The sequence below is a fragment of the Zonotrichia leucophrys genome, chromosome 2 (genome assembly GCF_028769735.1).
Source record: "Zonotrichia leucophrys gambelii isolate GWCS_2022_RI chromosome 2, RI_Zleu_2.0, whole genome shotgun sequence".
Taxonomy (NCBI): domain Eukaryota; kingdom Metazoa; phylum Chordata; class Aves; order Passeriformes; family Passerellidae; genus Zonotrichia; species Zonotrichia leucophrys.
In genome coordinates, this window is record NC_088171.1 from 30,483,640 (window position 1) to 30,504,551 (window position 20,912).

At 40.7% G+C, this 20,912-nt stretch overlaps 1 protein-coding gene across 1 annotated transcript; it reads left to right on the forward strand.

Moving 5' to 3' along the window:
* The first annotated feature begins 3,566 nt into the window (after nt 1-3,566).
* TSPAN13 (tetraspanin 13) lies at nt 3,567-19,931 on the forward strand. The gene is made up of 6 exons (XM_064704421.1): nt 3,567-3,721; nt 15,091-15,258; nt 16,301-16,381; nt 17,212-17,325; nt 17,655-17,765; nt 18,930-19,931. Exons 1-6 carry the CDS (start codon nt 3,659-3,661, stop codon nt 19,002-19,004), a joined length of 612 nt encoding a protein of 203 aa, XP_064560491.1. The 5' UTR covers nt 3,567-3,658; the 3' UTR covers nt 19,005-19,931.
* Nucleotides 19,932-20,912: the final 981 nt, after the last annotated feature.

A 20,912-nucleotide genomic window follows, 5' to 3' on the forward strand; every position in this document is an offset into this window, starting at 1 on the left:
GGGAAGAAAAATGACTTTACAAGACAAAGAGTGAAATGAAATACCTAAAATGCTGTCAACAACTTATTGAAAACCTGGGAAAAATAAAGTGATAAAAATCAATTTCTGCAAACAATGCTTCACTCACATTTAAGACACTCCATAATAGTAGAGAGTAACCAAAAAGGTCACACTGCCTTGATTTTAAGACAATAGCATACACTTTAGGAGTACTTTGTATATACTTGAGCCTTCCCTTCTCAAATTTGTGCCTCAGAAGTGGCACAGGCCTTTAGATTTCAGGCACATAATAGGTAAGAGAAACCAGCAGTACCACATGATCTGCAGCCTACAGACACAGAACAGATTTGGGTATAAGCTGAGTTTTCTGTTAGTGTGTTACAGTAAAAGGTTTCATGCAGCAATCCTCCAGAAAACAATCCAGCTGATGTGAGTTTACTGGGAAATGAAGAGTAAACCACCCAAACAGCTTCAGTTTAAGCTTTTTGGACTAGTAAGAAGTGTACCAGCACTGAGGCTCAGTAATTCTGTTGTTTCCACTCCCCTCTCCCTTTGCAGAAGCATTTACTTTTTGTACTGTCTTGTAAGTGCACGTCAGCAGCATTACAAGTGCCCAGTGTAGTCTCCCCCCACTGCAGTTTCCCATGAAAGAAAAACTAATCCACACTGTTTGTAGCTCCTCCTGCTGCCAGCACTGCCATTGAAACACACCATAGAAGGGCAGGAGAACAAAGGCTGTGCAAGGAAGCGGAGAATAAGCACCAGAAAGACAAAAAAGTGAGGAAAGAAAAGGAAAAGGCAAATTCTGCTCTTGGTTGTGTCAGACAGCTCAAGATTTGTGTAACAGATGGGAGTGCAGGATTTATCCCTTGCAAAGACAAGGGCAGAGAAGACAAATACGTAGAATCCTCACTTGGACCAGGTACTTTAGCAGTTTTAAAAAAATCAAAGTATTGCTATCTATATTTCCCTACAAAAATGACAGATTTCCCTCCAACTGCAGGAGAGTATTTTCACAGCTAGCAAGTCATAATTAGCCATTTAAAAGAATTGAGCCAATTTAGTTCTAGCCAGAATACAAGCTGAGTGCTGAAGCCTGATGTGAAATGGGAGCACAGACACACTGCTGACCACCATCAGAAATTACAGATATCAGCACAGCCAGCTGCTGTATCACCAGGAGTGTTATTTTAAATCCAAACCATATTAGTCCAAGTTTGTACTATAGCTTGTGAACAGAATTGGAAGGGGGATGGAGGAAGGACCCCTGCTACATTTGTCATAGATCTATTTAAGAGAATTATTTTATCTCTTAATTGGAGCCTTTGAGCACTTACATCAGCTGAACTGTGCCCCAGAGTTTATGGCCAGAGGTGGTATGAACACATTGCATCACACATGGTCAGATGCCTACCTGAACACAAAGCAGGGAACATGCAAAAGGTTCCTCCCACCCATGAGATGCTGCAGGAGCTGGGTCCTTTAATAAGAAACACCTGCATTAATTAAGAAAGTGGAGGTACAGCTTTTAATAATTAATAGTGAAAGAGATCTTCTAAAATGAAGGGCAGTGGATGATGGTATTGAATAATTCAGCACTATAACCAAAGCAACAATGGCACAGTAACTTTAGATGTTAGCATTTGCAACAAAATCCAACAAAAATATTTGATATGCTGATGGCTGCTTGTGTTCAGGAAAGGGCATACATCCAAAATACACTTTTCTATCACGTGGACAATTTCTGAAACCAGTCTTTACTGGTTGGTAAAGCTGCTAGTAAAGTTACACTGAAACAAGTGATTCTTATACTGGATTTATGCTCTGCCAGAGTTGGGCCCAAAGGATCAGAAGCATGGCCCAGTAATCCAGTAGCTCCAGTCAGTAAATCTGCATTCCCAATAGGCCAAATTAGCCACAACATTAAGTCAGTTTAATTATCAGAGAAAAAAAACCTCCACAGATTTTTAACGCTTCCTGTCACTTCACAAAGCTTCAGCAGCAGGGATGTCAAGTTTAGAACTAAAGAAAAATAAAGCTCCAGAAGCTGTTGAGCATTCAGATTTAATTTTGTCATCACAAATATTGCAGAATTTGAATTTGATGTCCATCTAGCAGCTGAAAGGTAGATCTATATGAATAGAAAAGCATTAAGTCTTTGTTACTGCATAAGACAAAAAAATGTGTATCGTATTTAATTGGAGAAGTCTAGCAAAATACCAAAGAGCATGTAAAAAAAGATGTTTAAAACTAAAAATAAAAGATCTGAGCAATAGACTAGGAAAGACAAAGTGTGCTGCTGTTCAATGTCTCACTGCTGGCAAGGATTATTTGCCTGCTGAAGCTTCCTTAGCAGATGAAGGGCAGCCAAATTACAGAAAAAATCCCCCCACTTTTGGAATTTCCTCCCTGAACTGTTTTGATGACAAGTTCCTACTAAGAATTGTCGTGAATTCATCAGAAAGTAGATGCAGCTTCCTTTGCCTACTAGGAACTGACCATCACAAGGTTCTGTGGCACCAAAACCTGATAAAGTAAAACTGCTGTGCCATGTACCCTTATGGACATCCCGAGGGAGGAACAAGCATGTCCTTGTCTCTTTGTGAAGCCCAGCAAAAAAGACAAGAAGCTACCTTGGACACTAATCCTGTAACACATGTCCACATGGAAGAACTGGCAGATATCAGATCGGTTGTATTTATTATAAAGCATCACTCAACAGGCTGCAGCCCACGAGGACTGTGAAGACAGGATTTTGGATGGTTGGATTGAACCAGGACACCATTGAAGCCAAGTACGAACATTTAACAAAAACTAGCAACTGAATAGCAGGAAATTATCAGCACAGGTGGAAGGTTTCGTAAAGTAGAATGATTGTAATTGAAAATATTTAACCCTCAAACTAAGGAAATATACAAGTATGTAAGGAGGTGCAGTAGAAAGATGACTTAGTAAAAATGAATAAATAGATAAATAAAATATGTTAAAAATAGAAATAAGATGACAGCAGCAGTGCTGGGCTGACGGTTGGACTTGATGGCCCTTTCCAGCCTTGATGATTCTATGAAGCACTGGCAGAACTACCAGCACTCCGAGCACTTTCACGGTCTGTACAGGTAAATCCCAGCATGTTTTCCTTGGGATCACACAGGCCATGGACTATAGGGGCGCGCCGGCACCGGCGAGGCACCGCCGCTCGTGAGGGGAGCAGGACGGGGCCGCGATGGCTCCTGCGGGCGGGGGCCAGGCCCGGGCTCCTGCCGTCACAGCAGCGGGAAACGGGGAACGGGGCTGCTGTCGTCAGAGCAACCGGGACCGGGGCTGGTGTCGTCACAACAAGGGGGAACAGGGATAGGGGAGCGGGACTCGTGTAGTCACATCAGGGGCTACGAGAACAGGGGACCGGGGCTGGTGTCGTCACGGGAACGGGGCCCAGGGACGGAGCAACGGGCCCCGCCCGCGCGGCGCGAGCCGCCGGATAGCGGGTGACGGCGCCGACGTCACAGCCCTCATTTGCATACATTTACCTTTGCGCCCCGCGGCGGCCAATCAGCTGGCGCCGCTCACCTGCTGCGGCCGCACCCGCGCGCGGCCGGGGGCGGGGCCGCGGCCTCCTGGCGGAGCGGCGGCCGCGCGGGGCGGCGGTGGCGGCGGAGCGATGGCGTGCGGGGGCTTCGCCTGCTCCAAGAACTGCCTGTGCGCCCTCAACCTGCTCTACACGGTGCGTGCCCGCCGCGCTGCGCTCGGGGCCCGCCGGCCGCTGCGGGCTCTGCCTCGTCCCGCTGCTCCCGCCGCCAGCTCAGCTGGGCTGGGATAGGGAGGGGAGTTGGCGTGGCGGGGCTCGCTGCGCTTCTGCCGGCGGGATGTGGCTGGGGGGGTCCGTGCTGCGGCCGCTGGGCGGTCGCGGCTTCCGGCTCGGGAGGATGGGGAGGGAGGGGTGAGGAGGTGACAGCAGCGGTTAGGCCGGGCTTTGTCACCGCGCGGACGTGGCTGCTCGGGATCAAAATCCAGCGAGGCCCGGGAGCGCTGCCCGCCCGGGGCGGCGGCGGCGGCTGGATCGTCTCCTGCGGGGAGCGGCCCCGGGGCCCGGCCCGCCGGTGCTGCCCTTTTTGTCCGGCTGCAAAGGGCGCTGCACCAATCCAGGCGTGAAGCGGGGAAGGGTTTGTTCTGTTGTTCCTCAGCCAAGCATCAGCGCCCGAAGGAGTGCGGTTGGGTCAGTGACGAGGCCCCGGCACCCCCGGTGTTCCTGGGATAAACCAGGGAGTCGCCAAGTCGGGCTGCCTGCGGTGAGGAGGGGGAAAAGTAGGATTTTAAAGTGAAATAAATGACTTTGCTGGGGAGCTGCAGGCAGGTGCCTGATTCTGTTCCAGAGTGTTGGAGGGCCTGTTTTCAACAGGGAAGAAAAAATCTCCAATTGTGGTGTAGCTACAGGATTTTTTTCCCTCGATATCTATTTTTAAAGGGCTCAGAAATAACACGAAACGGGAGTAAGGGTAATGGCTTCCTCTCACAGAACATCTGGAGAGGTAGAATGTCCTCTAATGTTTCAAGTTTAACTACTCTGCTTGGGAGTGACTTTGAGCAGACTGAAATTGGGGTCACCCAGTGCTTTTGGACAGTGTATCTGGGCTTTTCCAAAAGCAATGCCTGATCTGGGCTGAGAACAAGACTAGAGAACAAGCAGGTCAATGCTGTTCATCAGAACAAACAGTACCTGGCAGTAACTGGACCTGATGGAGCGCAAAGGAATGTGCTGAATCCAGAGCTGGTTGATGTTCTTGGGTGTGCAAGGTGACCCAACCCCCCTTTCCTCAGAAAAGAGCAGAAGAGAAACCTTTATGTACGAGAGGCTGCATAATTACTTGGCCTCCATCCTTGGAGGAGCTTGTGGAGTGAAATATGTCCCTGAAAAAGTCTGGAGCATGCTTAGGCAGCCCAGCCTACCCACTGTGAAATTTAGCTTGGATCCCTGTGATGCCTCCTGTTGTTGGGCTACACTTAGTCAGAACAGAGGGGAGGAGATAGATGTTTGCTGTCTGTAGTTGAAGGTAAGTTTAATGGATGTAGAGTGTCACAGTGGAACTAAGTTAGAATCATAAAATAGCTGAGGTTGAAAGGGTCCCCAGAAGATCATTATGGTCAACTTTTCCTGAGATTTTCCTGTGCCAGAAGGTGGGTTATGGGTGCATTATCCCATCCCAATTTTGCTTTTCAGTTAATGCAACACTTCTTTTGTTATTACTGCTATTATTCCTTGAGTGACAGAAGAGTGAGAGAAATCTGGATCATTCTCAGAGGGATGCACAAGTAATACTGTAATGTCATGTGGACAGCAGGTGTTTTTTTTCTGCTGACTGCATCATTAATTCTACAGTCATATAGCCATATATTAATCAGGTGTAATGAGCCTGGTAGGTCTTTTGGGCATATCTGGCCATAGCAAGGTGGGTTGAACTTTTGGACTTCTGTAGTTCTGTCTGTGGCACCTGTACAGTGTATTTACCACTTTAATCTCTGCTGTGATGAATGCTTGAGTAGACTTTACTTTGTGGGTGTCACTTTGTCTTCTGTCTTTTGACCTATACAAAACATCTGTTTTTGCTGAAGGGAAGGAATGACTTCTTTAAATAATAGTTACAAGAATGTCCAATTGTTATTGCTAGTATTGTTCATTAATAAAACAAGTTACAAGACTTAATGCTTTTAAATTCCTAGCTGGGCAAATTACACTTAAAGTGCTTACTTGGTCTGGTACAGTTATGAAGTGTGTGGACTTCTCTGTTCCTTGGTTAGACAGAAACCTAAAATAAAGGGTTGAAGTAGCAACCCTTTCAATGATGGACTTATTTTTTCCCAGCTGGAAAAACAATACAGAAGACAAACACAGCAATAACATAATGATTGTCTCTTTGAAATAGTGTTGATTCACTAATAAATGGTGAGAAGGGAGTAGTGGTGGTAAGAAGGGATAGGTGACACTTCTTGGATGTTTTTGTAGCCAGCACTGATGTGTCTGTATGACGTGAATTAACTTTGAAAACTGTATATTGGAAGTTTCAGTTTACATTCTGCCTTTCATTAAAACACTGTAGATAAAATATTATATTGGAGCTTAACTTATTTTTAAATTTTTTTTAGTACTGTCTTTTTTATTTTTTGCAGTAGTACGCCAAGAAAAAGATATGTCCTGGCAGTAATAAATCAGTTACTGGTTTAAGGCAAGAAACCAGAATTCCACCAACCAAACTGCTCACTTGATCTCCTTTCAGATGTTACTTTGCTGATGACTTTTAGTTCTTCTCCTGACTAAGTTAGGGTCCTTAGGCCCTGATTCTATTTTTCAGTCTATTTTATGTGAGTAATTCTGGCATCCATGCTGAGTCTTGCTGACTTCAGTATGGTTCCTTATGGGTAGAGGAAGTGTAGGAAAAAATAATTGAGACTATTTATCGACTCTGAGTACATGATGATGTATATTGTCAGAATAAAGCCTTACATGGAAGAACTGAATACAAGAAGCTTTAAAATACTAATTTTTGGTATCTGGCCTATTTAGTTTTTATTCAGTCAGTCATATTTACATTTCCCATCAAATGGCAGGTCTATACAAACTTTAAAGTGCCTGTTCACAGAATTAATCCAAATTCAGGGATATGTTTGTAGCTTAAAACTTAAGCTTCCGAGGAAGTCTTCAATGTTTGTGTTGAAGTGCAGAGAGTCAGTATCTTTGTTCGTATCTGATTTTCAGAGAGGAAAGGGAAGTTCCTAACTAGTGGTGAAAGGCTGAAGTGGTAGGTGAGCCACAAGATTAAATATTCAAATAAAAAAGCAGTACTTACAGTTCATTTGGGTGGTGTGTGCTGATTTTGTCACCCAAAGAGCTACCTAATTATTGCTGCAGCAGGAAACATGAAATGTTTGTTGGCAGTATGTAAGGATCTCACATTTTGATGAGCAGGCTTTATGTTTTCTTACACTTAGAACAGCCATTTGATTTCAATTAAACCATGCAGTACCTTTTCCATTAGAAGTGTGTATTTTTAGTAGCTTATTCAATTCAATTTCAAAGCTTATTCAATAAAAGCATCCACATTTACTTGTAATACTAGAAAGTACCATATCAAAATAATTCACTTTTTATATTATGTCATTCTCTGAACCTCTTTTTTAATTGCCTATTAAGTGGCTTTTGCATCCATTTTCAAAGCATTGTGTTTGAAAGAGTTTTTGGGCTTGTTTGTTTTGTTTTTCCTATCACTGTCTCTTGTTCTCTGGGTGCTTTAATTATTGAAGTTGCATTTGGGCTTTCTGCCCTCTTTATCAAACTTGGTTTCCCTGTATTATGGAAATAGCAAAGAAAAGTATAGAAATTCTCAGATTTGGACAGTGTGTGTTTGGTATCATAGAATGATTTGGGTTGGAAGGGACCTTCAAAATCTTGATAGTCCAACCCATCTGCCATGGACAGGGACACCTACCACCAGACCAGGTTGTTCAAAGCCTCATCCAACATGGCCTTGAAGATTTTAAGAGGGTTTTTAATTACTAAGGTATTTTATAATAATGTTTGTCTTGCTTTCAGAGTTCCTGATGCAGAGAAATCAGGATCATCTTCCATGCAAATCTGTCTGCTTCATCTTTTTGCTGCATAGGGAAACTTAGTGTCTGAGGCAGGGTGAACATCTGGATTTTCCTCAGGAAAGGGAACGTGTCTTTGTGTTCTCTGATATTTCCTGACTGGCCTAGTGGCTGCACAGAGCCAGGTACAAGCAGACAGGAGTCAGAGAAGCACAGTTCTTGCCTCAGGTGGCGATTTCTTTCACATTGATTAGTGAACCCACAGTCTCTGAGTGCAGCTCCATTTTGGTTTGTCCTAAGCTTGTTTTCAGCTGTAAGATAAATAGGATAAAATACCCACTGCTTGCCCTGTGTGACAGGCTCTGGTCAGCATTCAGGTGTGCAGCATCCAGAGTTTGCCCCAGCACCAGCCTGTTCTGTGCTGGTCTCCCTCGCTGTCACGCCTGGATGCTCAGCAAATGGGACAGGTTGCCTTGGGGCCATTTCTGTTGTTCACAAGAGCATTTTGAAGATGGCAGTGTAAGCTGGGCTGTCTAGTCTTGACATGTAAATAAAAGTGCTGCAGAAGCTCCCAGGTATTGGTCAAGGAAGCTGATGTTGGTCATGTCAGTCTTGTGGCCTTTTTGTTTTCATTGGCATTTTGGGCAGGTTTCTGTGCTCACACTTGAGAACACATAAGAATACAGCAAAAGTACAGATATTTAAAGATATTTTTCCAGGGCTTGGAAAGGCCCTGGGCTATGCTGTGTGTCAGTTTATAGCCAAAGTGACAGAGGTCTGTGGTGGTGGGTCAGAATCTAGACGTGCGCTTGGTCCATAGCCAGGACAGAGTTTTGGTTTTCCAATGTCCTTTGCAGAGTGTGCAGTGGCATGAGGAGCTAAGAAGGCAGCCTGTCCTTAGGGAAAGAGGAGAATGACAGGGCACAGAGGAGGAGGGTATATGGAACATGGTGTGTTCTGATACTGCTGGTCTTTTCAGCCATCCTGGTGGTGCAGGAGGGCTCTTTAAAACCAGCACAATTACTGAGAACCCCTTTGAGTGTCCTGCAGAAGCCTTGTAGCTTATATCATTAGTTGTGGGGTTTTGAGTTGAAGAAGATATTATTTGTGTGGAAGAAGGATCTGTGGGCTGACCAGGCTTTACAAAAACATTTTGTAACCTCTTAAAAAACAATGAACAAACACGCGAGTAAAAGTAAACATTTTAGAACATAATTGTTCCTGCTGCACAGCAGAAAGCTTTCATTTCCAAAGACCAGAGGGTATTAAGCAGGGGTTAAATCTAACTGACATTTTAGTGTGTAAATAGTTTGTTACATGACCAATAAAGTGAATAACTCTTTACAAGGCCTGAAACTTAAAGAACAGGCTTTTGTGATAGGAGCCAGGAATGCTGCCTTTCACATAAATTGCTTGTTCCATACTCCGTGTCTCAAGGCTGTTCAGTAATCAGACTGCTGATCACTCTTCATTTAAGTAAGTCTCATAAAGGTGGAGGATTTTGCTTTCTGTTAGAAGTCCTTTGGAAATACCCAGAGCTTTCCTTTGCTCTCAGAAAAGCTGAAGTAGTAGTGTAAAGAAATAAAGTTGCTTACAGGTTGAGTAGCTTACAGCTGTGATAGAAGCCAATTTAGCTTCATTTTAACTTGCTAAAGGTTTTGTTTATACCACTATGCACTGCCTGTTGTTTTAACGTGGTGTTTTTAAATTAAGTGCCAGGAATCAGAATTGTGTTCTAGATTCTCTGTGGCTGTGCAGAAATGGTTGGAAGGGGAGAGTAAAGTAAACCTCTAGCTCAAGTATATATATGTTTGACATTTAAATTTTAAAGCACCCTTTAAAGTAGTAGAATATAAACTTGTATATGGGGAAGGAGGGTAGGGAGGATGTATTTCATCATTTGTGTAATCTCTCTGGTTTTAGTTCCTGTTCCATATTCACTGTGACAGCTATTCTGTAAATATTTCCCTTGCTGATATGAGAATAAATGATATATAATCTCTTTACCTAGGAATGGTGAGCCAGTAGTTCATAAAATTTAAATTCTGAAATGTGGTTTTTACCATCTCGTGTTAGCACTGAGGTGGTAAGGAAGCAGGGGGAATACCAGCTTCAGCATATGACTTCCTTCCTAGCCAGCAGTCCAAGCTAGTTGAAATACCAAAAAGTTGCCAGTTAGTCAAGACAGCAGATTTGCTGATGGCTTGCTGTTGTAGGAAGGAGGAAGTGGTTTTAGCATTTGAATTGTTTCTCATGGCATTGTATAGAGAAATAGTTTGTCAGTATCTTTGTTTCTTTTTTGTAATCCAGACTATAAAATTGCAGTAAGTACAGGAGGGGCACTTGTGGAAAGAAATATGTTTTTTCCAGTACAGGAAGGAGGGAAATGAGCAGCTGTGTGCATGGGAGAACTTGGATTTAAAGAAGAGAGAAAATTTCGAGGTTTGTTAGGGAAACTCTTATATTTAGAACAGCTCTGAAGTTCAAATGTGTGTATGTATGTGTATTAAATAAAGGGAAATTATCAGACTTAAAAAAAGGGAAGAGATCAGATCTAAACTGGAGTCTGATCTCTTCCACTGATCTTGAACTCCAATCCTCCCTAGTTTTCCCTATACAGATACTGACATTGGACTAATGTTTTGTCTACTGACAATATGCTTGAATTTTTTTTCTATTTGTTTTACTCCAAAGTAGAAATACTCTAATCTCATAGGGAAAACCACTGATCTTCACCTAGAATTTGTGCTAACTAAAGGTTTGTTCTGGTAAGGCATTTACTTAATTCAGTATATAAACTAGTAATTTTGAAATTATGCTAAGCCTGTATTTGTGTGTGTGCCTTTAAGTAAGGTAGCTAGGGTTTGAACTGGTAGAGAAGATAGTCCTTGGTCAGTGCTGAATCCACCTCTTATCTATCTGTTAAAACTTTGATTTTTGGTTTGGAGAGAGTGGCATGGTCAAAGTGCTGGCTGTGGTGTGTGGCAGTGTTGGTTGGAAGGCATTTTTGGGGCTCATCAGTCCAAGCCCCTGATCAGGATTATGAGTAACAGTATAATGTCTGTGGCTTAGCCTGTGGAGTCTTGAACACCCCTGAAATCATCCCCAAACCACCTTGTAGGTGTGTTTTCTCATGTCTAGTGAACCTCCCAAGCTGTTACTTACGATACCAGAAGAGTTTGCTTCCATGTTTATGTAAGGTGCCTTCAGCTTTAGTTAGTATGTGATTAGCCCAGGCAGCCTCTGTCACACTAAAGAAACCCAGCTCCATCCCCTCTTCTGACACCTCTCATTAGCAACGCTCCATGCCATTTTACTGACTCCTGCCAGGTTCTCAAATTCCTTTTCTGCCTGGGGGACTTGAAATAGAACACAGTATTTGAGCTTCAGTCTCGCCAGCATTGTGTTTCCTTTGATTGCACTCTTCTTGGTTTCCCTGTTTGCAGTGAGAGCTGACTCCTGGCTTGTGTTCAGCCTGACAAACAATCTGATCTCCAGATCTGTCTCATTAAGGCTGTTGTTCAACTGGTCTGATCCCAGGCAACACTGGAGCACCCAGGAGCACAATTTTTTACTTTGTAAGGTTCCTGAGGTTGGCTTATTCCTCAAGTTTATCAAGGTATATCTGAGTTAAATATCTTTTTTGAGAGTCAACCAACTCCTCCTTGTTTAGTATCATCCACATGTTCTTTGAGAAATAATTTTGTGTTATATTCAGGTTGTTGATGAAGATACTGTGTGGTACTGGCTCCAGCCTTTGTGGTGGTGCTTACCTGCTGCCAGCAGCATGCTGAGCCACCAATTGCTGCTCTTCAGGTTCAGCACTCTGGCCTGTGGCTGTTCAGTCCTAACAAGTCATTTCTCCAGCCTTTCTGTGGGCAATTGGATTAACCCTAATCACTAAAAACTGGTCTGTGATTTCAGATATTTCTGGTAAATACATCAAGCAGATATTTTAAGTGTTACTAACCAAAGCTAGCTTTGTGTAAGTAAATTCATATAGGTAAAATGACGTTTCACAGATAATTTAGCCTTCCAAGGATGGTACTGTTTACTTTGGGAGGCTTCTGCTGCTGTGAAATGTGGTCTCAGTTAAATAAAATGTGACATTCAGGAGCTCCATAGAGAGTCCTTCCTCCTTCATTGAACAGAAATACTTGGCCTTTTTGCATGTAGGAAAGCTTGTTGGTTTAGAATGTACATGTTCCTCATTTGAAGTGGTTAGGGTCACTAATTTTGTTTCAAGTACATCGTACTATAAAGCCATAGCAGCTTCAGTTTTAGATATATTGCATTTAAATCCTTTCATCTCAAAACACTGGAATAAGCACTGTTGAGTAGTTATTTCTAGTGGCTAAACAGTATGTAGCACTGTGAGCCTTGCATTGTTTTACAGACTTTAAAAAAGTCTTTTCAAAACAGCTATTTTCTCTTTTTGTAGTAATGTGCTTTTACTTTAGTTGTTAACATTATGGCACTATAAAACTACATAGAGAAAGTTATTCCTCTCATTCAGATGGTCTGTGCCAAACCTGAATATGAGGGAACAACCATAATTTCATCTTTCAGTAAACATGTGGAGGAGACAGAAACTTAATATTAAATCAGTTTCTGGAGTGATTAGTAGATCTGTGGTCTCCATTTCAGTTTTGAAACAGTCAATTTTCCACAATTTCAAGTGGCAAGAAAGGAGTGGCCAGTAATGATTTTGATCCACATCATGGATCTGCTGACTGCATACAGCATTTTCCTATAGTTTGTCAGCCAGAGCCCAGTAGCCTGGATCTGTGATCACACTGAATTTCCAGATGTTTTAAGGAATTGGACAATTCCTAACTTTGTCAAGGAAAATAGAGCCTTGGTATTATGGAGGTAACAGGTGAAAATGAGATTGATAGTTCTAAAACTTGAGCTCAATAATGGGTTTAAAATCCAGAGAGACATTTTTTCCCCCACTTGATCAAAAACCAGACCTTTTCTAGATTCAAAATGTGGCTGTTTCTACCAGAAAAGCTTTTTGTGCCAGGGTGTCAGGACAGCTCTGGTGTCATGCAGATAATTTTATGCATGCATCATCAGATTAATGCAAGATGAGATCAGTAATGGCATCAAGAAGCAACTGGTACCCTGCACTTCACAGACTGTGTTTATCCAGGAGGTCTTAGAGGCACAGATTTTGTCTCTTGTTTTGATTTCAGTATTTTAAGAATGAACTAATTTCATCTAATGCTTTTGGACCTCTTATGAAGTGAACAAAGAGCTGAGCAAACATGTATTTTGCTATCCTGGAGGCAGATTGGTGGAAGATTTGCCCTCAGACAGAAAAGTATCAGTGAAAACTATTAGGAACAAAGTTTCATCTGCTCTTCTGTGTGAAATGAGCTTTGTCATTGCTTGTGAGATTTGTTTTTTGAAGACCTATGTAGTGGAAGTGTGAGTTCAGTATTTAGGAGCTGATGCAGAGCATGGGATGTCAGACAGCACTTTTTGACTGGAAATTGGGCTGTGGGGTTTCTTTAGTTACTTGCTTCTGGTACTTACATGGAAAAATCAATCTTTCAGTGGAATGAGACAGTGAAAAAAGTGAGTGGGCATAGATCAGAAAAGGTAGGTCTTGCAATAAACTGTTTGATTAGCCAGGCTAATTTTTAATATGCTGGTATCAGGAAATTTACAGCCTTGTGCAGCATGGATTCAGAAAATTTGTCTGTGTAAGAGCCAAGGTGTTTTATTTTAGTTTTTTCTTCAGTCCTCTCTGTAATTTTGATTCATGACACCTTGGCCTGTTATTTTGGTTTTAAATAAATGTAGTAATTTAGGTATTTTGTTTAAAAGAAACAAAGACAAATGTGAAATCATGCTAAACTCTGCTGGTACTGAACAATTCCTTTGAATTTTATATTGTTTTTTTATCTTTATGTGTTAAGAGAGAAGTGTAGGTATGAGAAATACCCTGCCTTTGTTCTTGCAGGCTCTTGAATTTCTTGTATGGATTACTGGCTTTTGGTAAAAAGTTTTTTGAGATATATTCCTGTGTGAACACAAAAAAAATTCCACCTGCTGTGTTTAGATCTTGATGAGCATCTCTAGTTGTTTTAGTAGCTTTCTTGATGTTATCTTAGATTTCCATGTTTCAAAAGCTGCATTACTTAGGTAGTTCTCTAAAATGTACTTAAATGAAAAAAATATACAGATGTATTTGGCATTAATACCAACAAGAATTCCCAGATGTAGGGTAAGTATACTAAAGTGATAAGTTGGAAATTACCTTTGTTTTTTTTAATTCTTCCTGACTCTGGGTACGCAGTAAAATGTGCTTCATGAGAATGTGACCTGTTTGAATGGAAGTGGTGAGCAAGTGTAAGTGCTTGCTCTCTACCTGTTGTTGAGCAAAGCCAAGTAGTTGAACTAGACTAAGTGCCTACTCTTTTATATTGTTGGTTTGGATTTTTTTTTTTTAATAGCTATAAAGCTGAGTATTTTTTGGTGAGATCAGAAAGGTAACACTTGCATGTGGAATTGGTGTCATTTAACAGAGAATGTAATGTTACACATAGGTCTGTTTCAAACCAGAGAGTCTTGGGCATCTTGTGCCTTGCACATCTGGATTGGCTTTTTCTGCTGCTTCCCTCCTGCTGGACTTCATTACAGATTTCTCTGCAGCTTTTCATGTTGGAATTTCTTTTTTCTAGGGGTTGTGTTTTTTTGGTGTGGAAACAGGAAAGGCTGGAGCTTCCTGCCCATATAAACAATAAATCTCTGTGAAGTAACTGGGACAGATTCCTGCCTGCCTTCCCTGAATACCATGTTTAAAAGGAAGGAAACAGCATAAGTGTTTTGGGTATTAAAATAGGATTCACTTATTAGTAGAGCTATTTTCTTGAAAAAATATGCCAAGGAGACAGGATACCTTTATTGTTTTAGTACTGTATAAAGTCCTTTCAATTCAGATCTAAAATGTGTTTTTTGTGATCATGTTAACTATTGTGTTACATTATCAAGTACGTAGAAACTTCTTTAATGAATTAATACAGCTGATTAGAGTAAATTTTGGCAAAGTGCCCTTTTTTCACATTCAGAGTTGTATAGCTGTATATTCTATTTTCTTTAAATATACTGCCACAGTTTCACAAAAGATCTGAAATTTTGGTTCTTACTCCATTCTGAATTAAAGCTGATGATTTTTAGCTTATTTGTCATTTATGTTATGATCTACAGTTTAGTGTCTCTAGACAGTCACTGATGGTACAACATGGCTTGACTTACAGGTGATTTGAGTTGTAACAGTTCCACATTGACAGTGTGTAAGAATATGTATGCCTTAAAACATTGGAACTGAAATTACTTATACAATTATGTGGAGGATTGGTTTGTTTAGGGTTGTGTTTCCTCTCTTTCCACTAGCAAGAAAAATTGTACCTTTTTAAAAACAACTTAAATGCAAAAAAATTACCTGTGTGTGGGAGCCTGTTTTAATATGCAGTCTAACTTTGTGTTTTCTCTCCCCTCCAGCTGGTGAGCCTGCTGCTGATTGGAATTGCAGCATGGGGAATTGGCTTTGGCCTCATCTCTAGTTTCAGAGTCGTTGGAGTGGTAATCGCAGTAGGAGTCTTCCTCTTCTTTATTGCCTTAGTTGGATTGATCGGTGCAGTGAAACATCATCAAGTATTGCTATTCTTTGTATCCTTCTGATGCCCTGCAGTGTTTGATGGCAGCGTGGTTGGAGCTGTGTAAACAACGTCCTGTGTCAGCTGAGACTGCCGGGGGAGGGGCTTCAGGAACAGAACAGAAATTCGCGATCTTGCTTTGGTCAAGTGCAGTCTAAATTAGGCTTCCTTCCCGTTTAACTTCTAGTTTTTTTTTTTCCCTTTCCATTGTTTGTGCTCTGAAGTTAGAAGTATTCCCATCTCCTTTTATAAATAAGGCTCTTTTAATTCTTTGAGAGCTTTTTATGGTAGCTCACTGTGTCACAGGTGCCTCTTGCTGTGTGCTCAGCCCTACATGGGGCTAAAGTAGGTGAACTATTAATATTTAACTTTTGTGGTCTGTGAATAAGAACTGACCTCCACTTTACAAACAGCTCAACTGTGTGAAGTATCTGCCTCTGAACACAACAGCCACATTTTGAAAGTACTCCCCGACTTTCAAAACATGATCTTTTGTATCAAAGTTTATTCTTGTTGTTTTATGCCATCTTCAGATGCAGTAGTCCAGAAGTGTGTGAGGCTGTGTTCCAAGAGCAACTCTTACCTTTTTTTATTTTTAATCTACACCAAAGTTTTTTTTGGTAATTAATTACAGGACTTTGTCATTGAAAAAAAAGCAACCTGAATATGCAATACCCCCAAAAATATCTTCTCTACTGCTTTATTTAAGTGAAGTATAATGAAATTACATGAGTCCCTAAAGCTGGAGCAGATGGCTGGAGATCTTGCTCTCAAGCTCCTTTTATTAACCTCTCTGCTCATGTTTTCTTGCTAGGCAAGAAACACCTTACAAGGAAATACCACCAATGTATAGTAGCCAAAAGAGATAATACATGATGATTGGGTTTTGGGAACATTATTTAGGTCGTCTTTTCCACATGGAGTCAGAATTTGCTTCCACAGTTCTTTTGTTTTAGAGGACTTACTGTTACCTGGTGAAGTAAGGAATACCATTAGGTGCATATGATATAAAAGCAAAATTCATTTGCGAGTTTATCCTTAACTATTGTTTCCAGTACATGATTATTCTTCTGCTAGTCTTTATTGTCCAGTTTTCTGTCTCCTGTGCTTGTTTGGCACTAAATGAGGAACAGCAGGTAAGAAAAGTTTCCTGCCTTCTCAGTTAATCCATAGCATAACACTATAAATATATATGTACACAGGCACATATATTTGTATGTAGTCCTCCATAAAATAGGGAGAGCATATTTTAAGAAAATCAGCATTGTCCTATTTATTAAAGAGTTGACCTTGGTCAGTGTTTGGCTCTGGTAGCTAGAAAAGAATACATTTGGGTCCTAAAATTACTTTTTTAAAAAAAATTAATTTGTTTTTAGGCTTCCTTTCTAGGTTTATTGTCACAGGTGTAGCAGCATGATGTCTTGATTATATCTTGTGTTCAGCAATTTCAGATAAACTGATGAAATCTTATCTGAAATATACAGTAATCATGGTTGAATTGTTCGTGTGTAACTGGAAAAGTCATAACTACATTAGGGAGTTACTTGTGAAAGTAAAAGAGTCTTCCATGTGGTATGGAGACCAGTTCTTAGTGCATAAGAGGTGGGTAAGGGCACAGTGACTAAACAATAGGTTTCTGCATGTGAGGGTGCTTTTTGTGTGTAGCCTGGCCAGTCCCAGCTAGATGAGTCACATTTCCCTTTACTAGTGATCTTGTTGAGTTTAGCAAAAACAAAGGAAGGAAAGGAATTATACCCATGAATGTGCTGCTCTTAGGTGCTGTTCTTTCTTTAGCTACACAGCCTCTTTGGACACTCCAGTTGTTTTTAATATATTTACATTCTCCTGTTAAGCATCAAGATCTGAAGGCTTTAGTTAGGACATTATCAACTAGATTTTGTATGTGGGCTTGCAATGTAAAACAGTTAAAAAATTAATGTAACATGTATTTGCTTATGGCTTCTAGAGTGAACTTCTAGAGGTGGGATGGAGTAACACCAACAGTGCAAGAACAGATATCGAGAGAAATCTGAATTGTTGTGGATTCAGAGTTTTTTATCCCAATGAAACCTGCGCCGCTGTAAGTTCTTCAAGTGGGAAAAACCATAACTTATTCACGCTGTGTTTGTTCAAAAATGTTTCCATAGTTACAGCAAGCAGCATTTTAACAGGTGTGTAATGTAGTTGTTACAGTGACACTAAGCTCTTAACTTACTGGAAAGACAGTTTCAGGGCACCCTGCAAAGTTTGTACTCCACTGTCATTTATTTATACACTTGTGCTCTTGGAGTCTTTTAAAACTGCTGTAGTTTTGTCTGTGGGTAGCAGTCTCTTCTAGAACAAACTAGATGCTTTCAAACAACAAAGTGTCATCAGCAAATGGAAAGCAATTCTCTGTATCTGTTGCAGGATTGTCTTAGAACTCTCCACTGTAAACCATGTGCACCAATAATGGAAGAATATGCTGGAATGGTGCTGAGATTTGTTGGTGGGATAGGACTCTTCTTCAGCTTCACAGAGGTGAGTGAGTGGTTGGAAAATTGAGTGCTTTTCCCCCACTTTTTATGCTTTGCTTTGTGAAACACATTTTTAGGCGGTTTATTACAGGAAACCTCAGTGCAGTGTCAGGAATCAGATAATTAATTAGACCAAATTTTTCAAAGCTTGATGGCCTTGATGACAGACCTGTGTCTGTCAGAAGAAAGGCTTTTCTTGCAGCTTTGTTATTTAGACCATAAACATCAGCATTAAAATGTGTTGCTGTAAAGTTCAAGCTTTTCAGAAACTTAGCTGTTCAAGTGTACCATCCTCCAGCAGTATTAAAAGAGTGCTGTTGCTTTACCTTGTTCCCTTTTCTTCCCATCTATTCCCCACTCTAGCACACATAAGGTCTTTGAGGATTTTTTTTTTGGTGCTGCCTGTAGTGCAAAGATAGAGTTGCACAAGTGTGAACTGTATTTTAAACAGTAGGTTAAATTGACTCTTTGCTTTAGTACCATGATGATGCATAACTTGCTTTATTGATTGGAGCATAAAAATCCTCAGAGTAGGCCTTTTCTAATCCCAGAGAAGAGCATGTGCAAATGCTCTTCCTGCTGCTTAGTGCACTTTTGAGAAGGTTTGTAAATAAGACAACAAGAAGAGAGATACAGCAACTTAAACAGTATCACACTGATCTCAGCCATCTCAGCTAAAATGTGGAGGTGCTGGGGGGAATGACAAGATTTGAAAATGCACAAGAATAGCTGTATAGTTAAGTGGTAATGGTAAAATTAAACAGTTCAGAGGGTTTTTTTATCATTATATTAAAAGCAGCTTTATGAGTATTTATGATTTGGGAAGGGGGGAAGAATAATTTAACTTTTGTTATAAAAACAATGGGAAATTTTTTATTGCATTGTGAATATGAATTTGGATTTTGTTGTTCATAGTTTTGTGGGTTTTGTGTTGTTTTTCTCTCTGTTGCTAGGGTATGATTTTTCTTAGAGAGAGAGGATGCATTCTTTTTTCTAATTAAGAAAGATGGAGTGTGGTTGTACAATTTTAGCAACAGAAAAATATCCTAAACTTGTATCCTACACTGAAAATTCTTTGTCATAATTTTATGTTTAAAATAAATTTTGTAAAACTAGATGATGAGATGGAAACTCTCTGCTTAATAATATCTTTGGTTTTTATTTTCAGATTCTGGGAGTTTGGCTGACTTACAGATACAGGAACCAAAAGGATCCTCGTGCAAACCCTAGTGCATTTATTTGATGAGTTTATAAAGGACTAAACCTTCTCTCTGCACCATCTACTTAAAAATACTGATTCTCCATAGTTTGGTATTTCTCCATAATAGGTATTCTACATGTACGCAAAATAAAACACAAGTCCTGTAAGAAATGTGTAGTTTTCATATTTAATTTCTACTATTTTTCTTCTAAGAATCTCTATCTTAAAGTAGATGGGTGCATTCAGTAGCTGGGCGGAGTTGAACTGCTGATTAAGACTTTGTTAATTGTTATGGTAAACTCTGTGCAATGAGTTTTATAGCACTACTGGGTTATCTGCTGTAAAAAAAACCCCTAGAGGTATTTTCTGCTGTATTCATTGATTACAGAAACTCACGTGAATTCTCATTAAAATGATAAAAATTTACGGTGGATGGTTGGGTATGATTTACTTAGGTTTTAGGATGTACTCTAGTAAACTTTTTTGTCTCCCACTTTCCTGTTAAGGTAAAAATAGAAGCTAGAGATGTTATTTTCTAGTGCACAAAAGTGTATGTTAATGACTACTGTAGTTTTCACCCCTCCCCTTTCCTGATTGTTTTGGTTTTCTGGTAGCTTTAGAATTTTGTTGAGAATAAAAACAATGTTAATGAATATTGTCATTATGAGAACAATGACTGAAGAAAACCAGGAGAATGTAATCTGCAGCTGATTAACTTGAAACTTTTTTTCCCTTGACAATGAATGAGGTTTGGTATTTGCACAATCAATGTCTGTCATCTCTGATATAAGAAACTTGATGTCTGGAAAGTTGTTGTACAGCTATTTTTTTTAGATGGTGTTAAGTCATTGTTGTAATAACTCAGCAGTGTATAGTTCTGTGTCATCCAGATAACAGTCTTGATTTCATGAGAAATTGAATGACATGTAAAAAAAAAACAAGAAAGAAAAACGGCAACAAAACCAAAAATGCTTTCCAGTAGTTTCTTTTCTGAAAACAAAGAATTCAAGTTAGAATGGTATGTTACTCATGTAGGAAGGGTTGTCTGATCTGAAGGGAAGTGTGGTCCCTCTTGCTGCCTTTGAAAGCAGTGGTGCATCAGCTGAAACAGCAGACATCTAAACACCCCAGGTGCACAATGTCCCATTTGCTTCTAACCATACTGAATTGCAGATCTGCACTGCACCTTTTCTTCATTCATTCTTCACTCAGTTGCTGCTGCTGTCAGGGTAGGCAGTTGCTGTAGCCTGAAAGACAAATCTACAGGCAGAAAAGGGGAAGAGTATTAAGGCCCTCTGCCAAAGAATACAGCACCTGAGCAAGGTGGAGAGGAAATCTGCAGACGGACAGAAGTAGATTCTCATACAGTCAGTTGCCCTTTACTGGAGAAATCCCTGCTTACTCCTGCAGAGGAGGCAAAAAGAAGGTGAAACATGCCCGTCAAAGCACTTTCAAACTTTCATGAGCTGAGTGCTTCTGAAAGTGGAATTATCTTGAGGTTTTGAAGGGGAAGAGCAGAAACTGAAAGCAGAGGGATGTCAAGAACTTGCTATAGAACTGCTCCTCTTCAGATGTGGCTGAATTTTCAGCATCTGTGGTCAGCACCTCTCCTGGAGCTGCTCTGGGAGCTGCTGCTATGCATACCCAGCAGCTGTGTCTGGCTCAAACACAGACGTGGAGATCCAGGGTAAGGCCCACTCGTGTGCTGAAACACCTTGAGAGCCTTCAGGCCTGCTGAAGTCTGACAAAATGTACACAGTGCTTTTCTTCTCCAGGTTGCTGTTCTGTTGCCCTCAGTTTCTCTCCAGCCATTTCTAAAACATGCCAAGAGGACAATGATGATCTCATGGCTGCCTTTAGGAGCAGTTAATTTTCCTCGTCTACACAGGCTCTGTGTTTTGTGCATTACAGTAATAAAGCCAAGGAGTTGTCATATGGAGAGGGTTAATG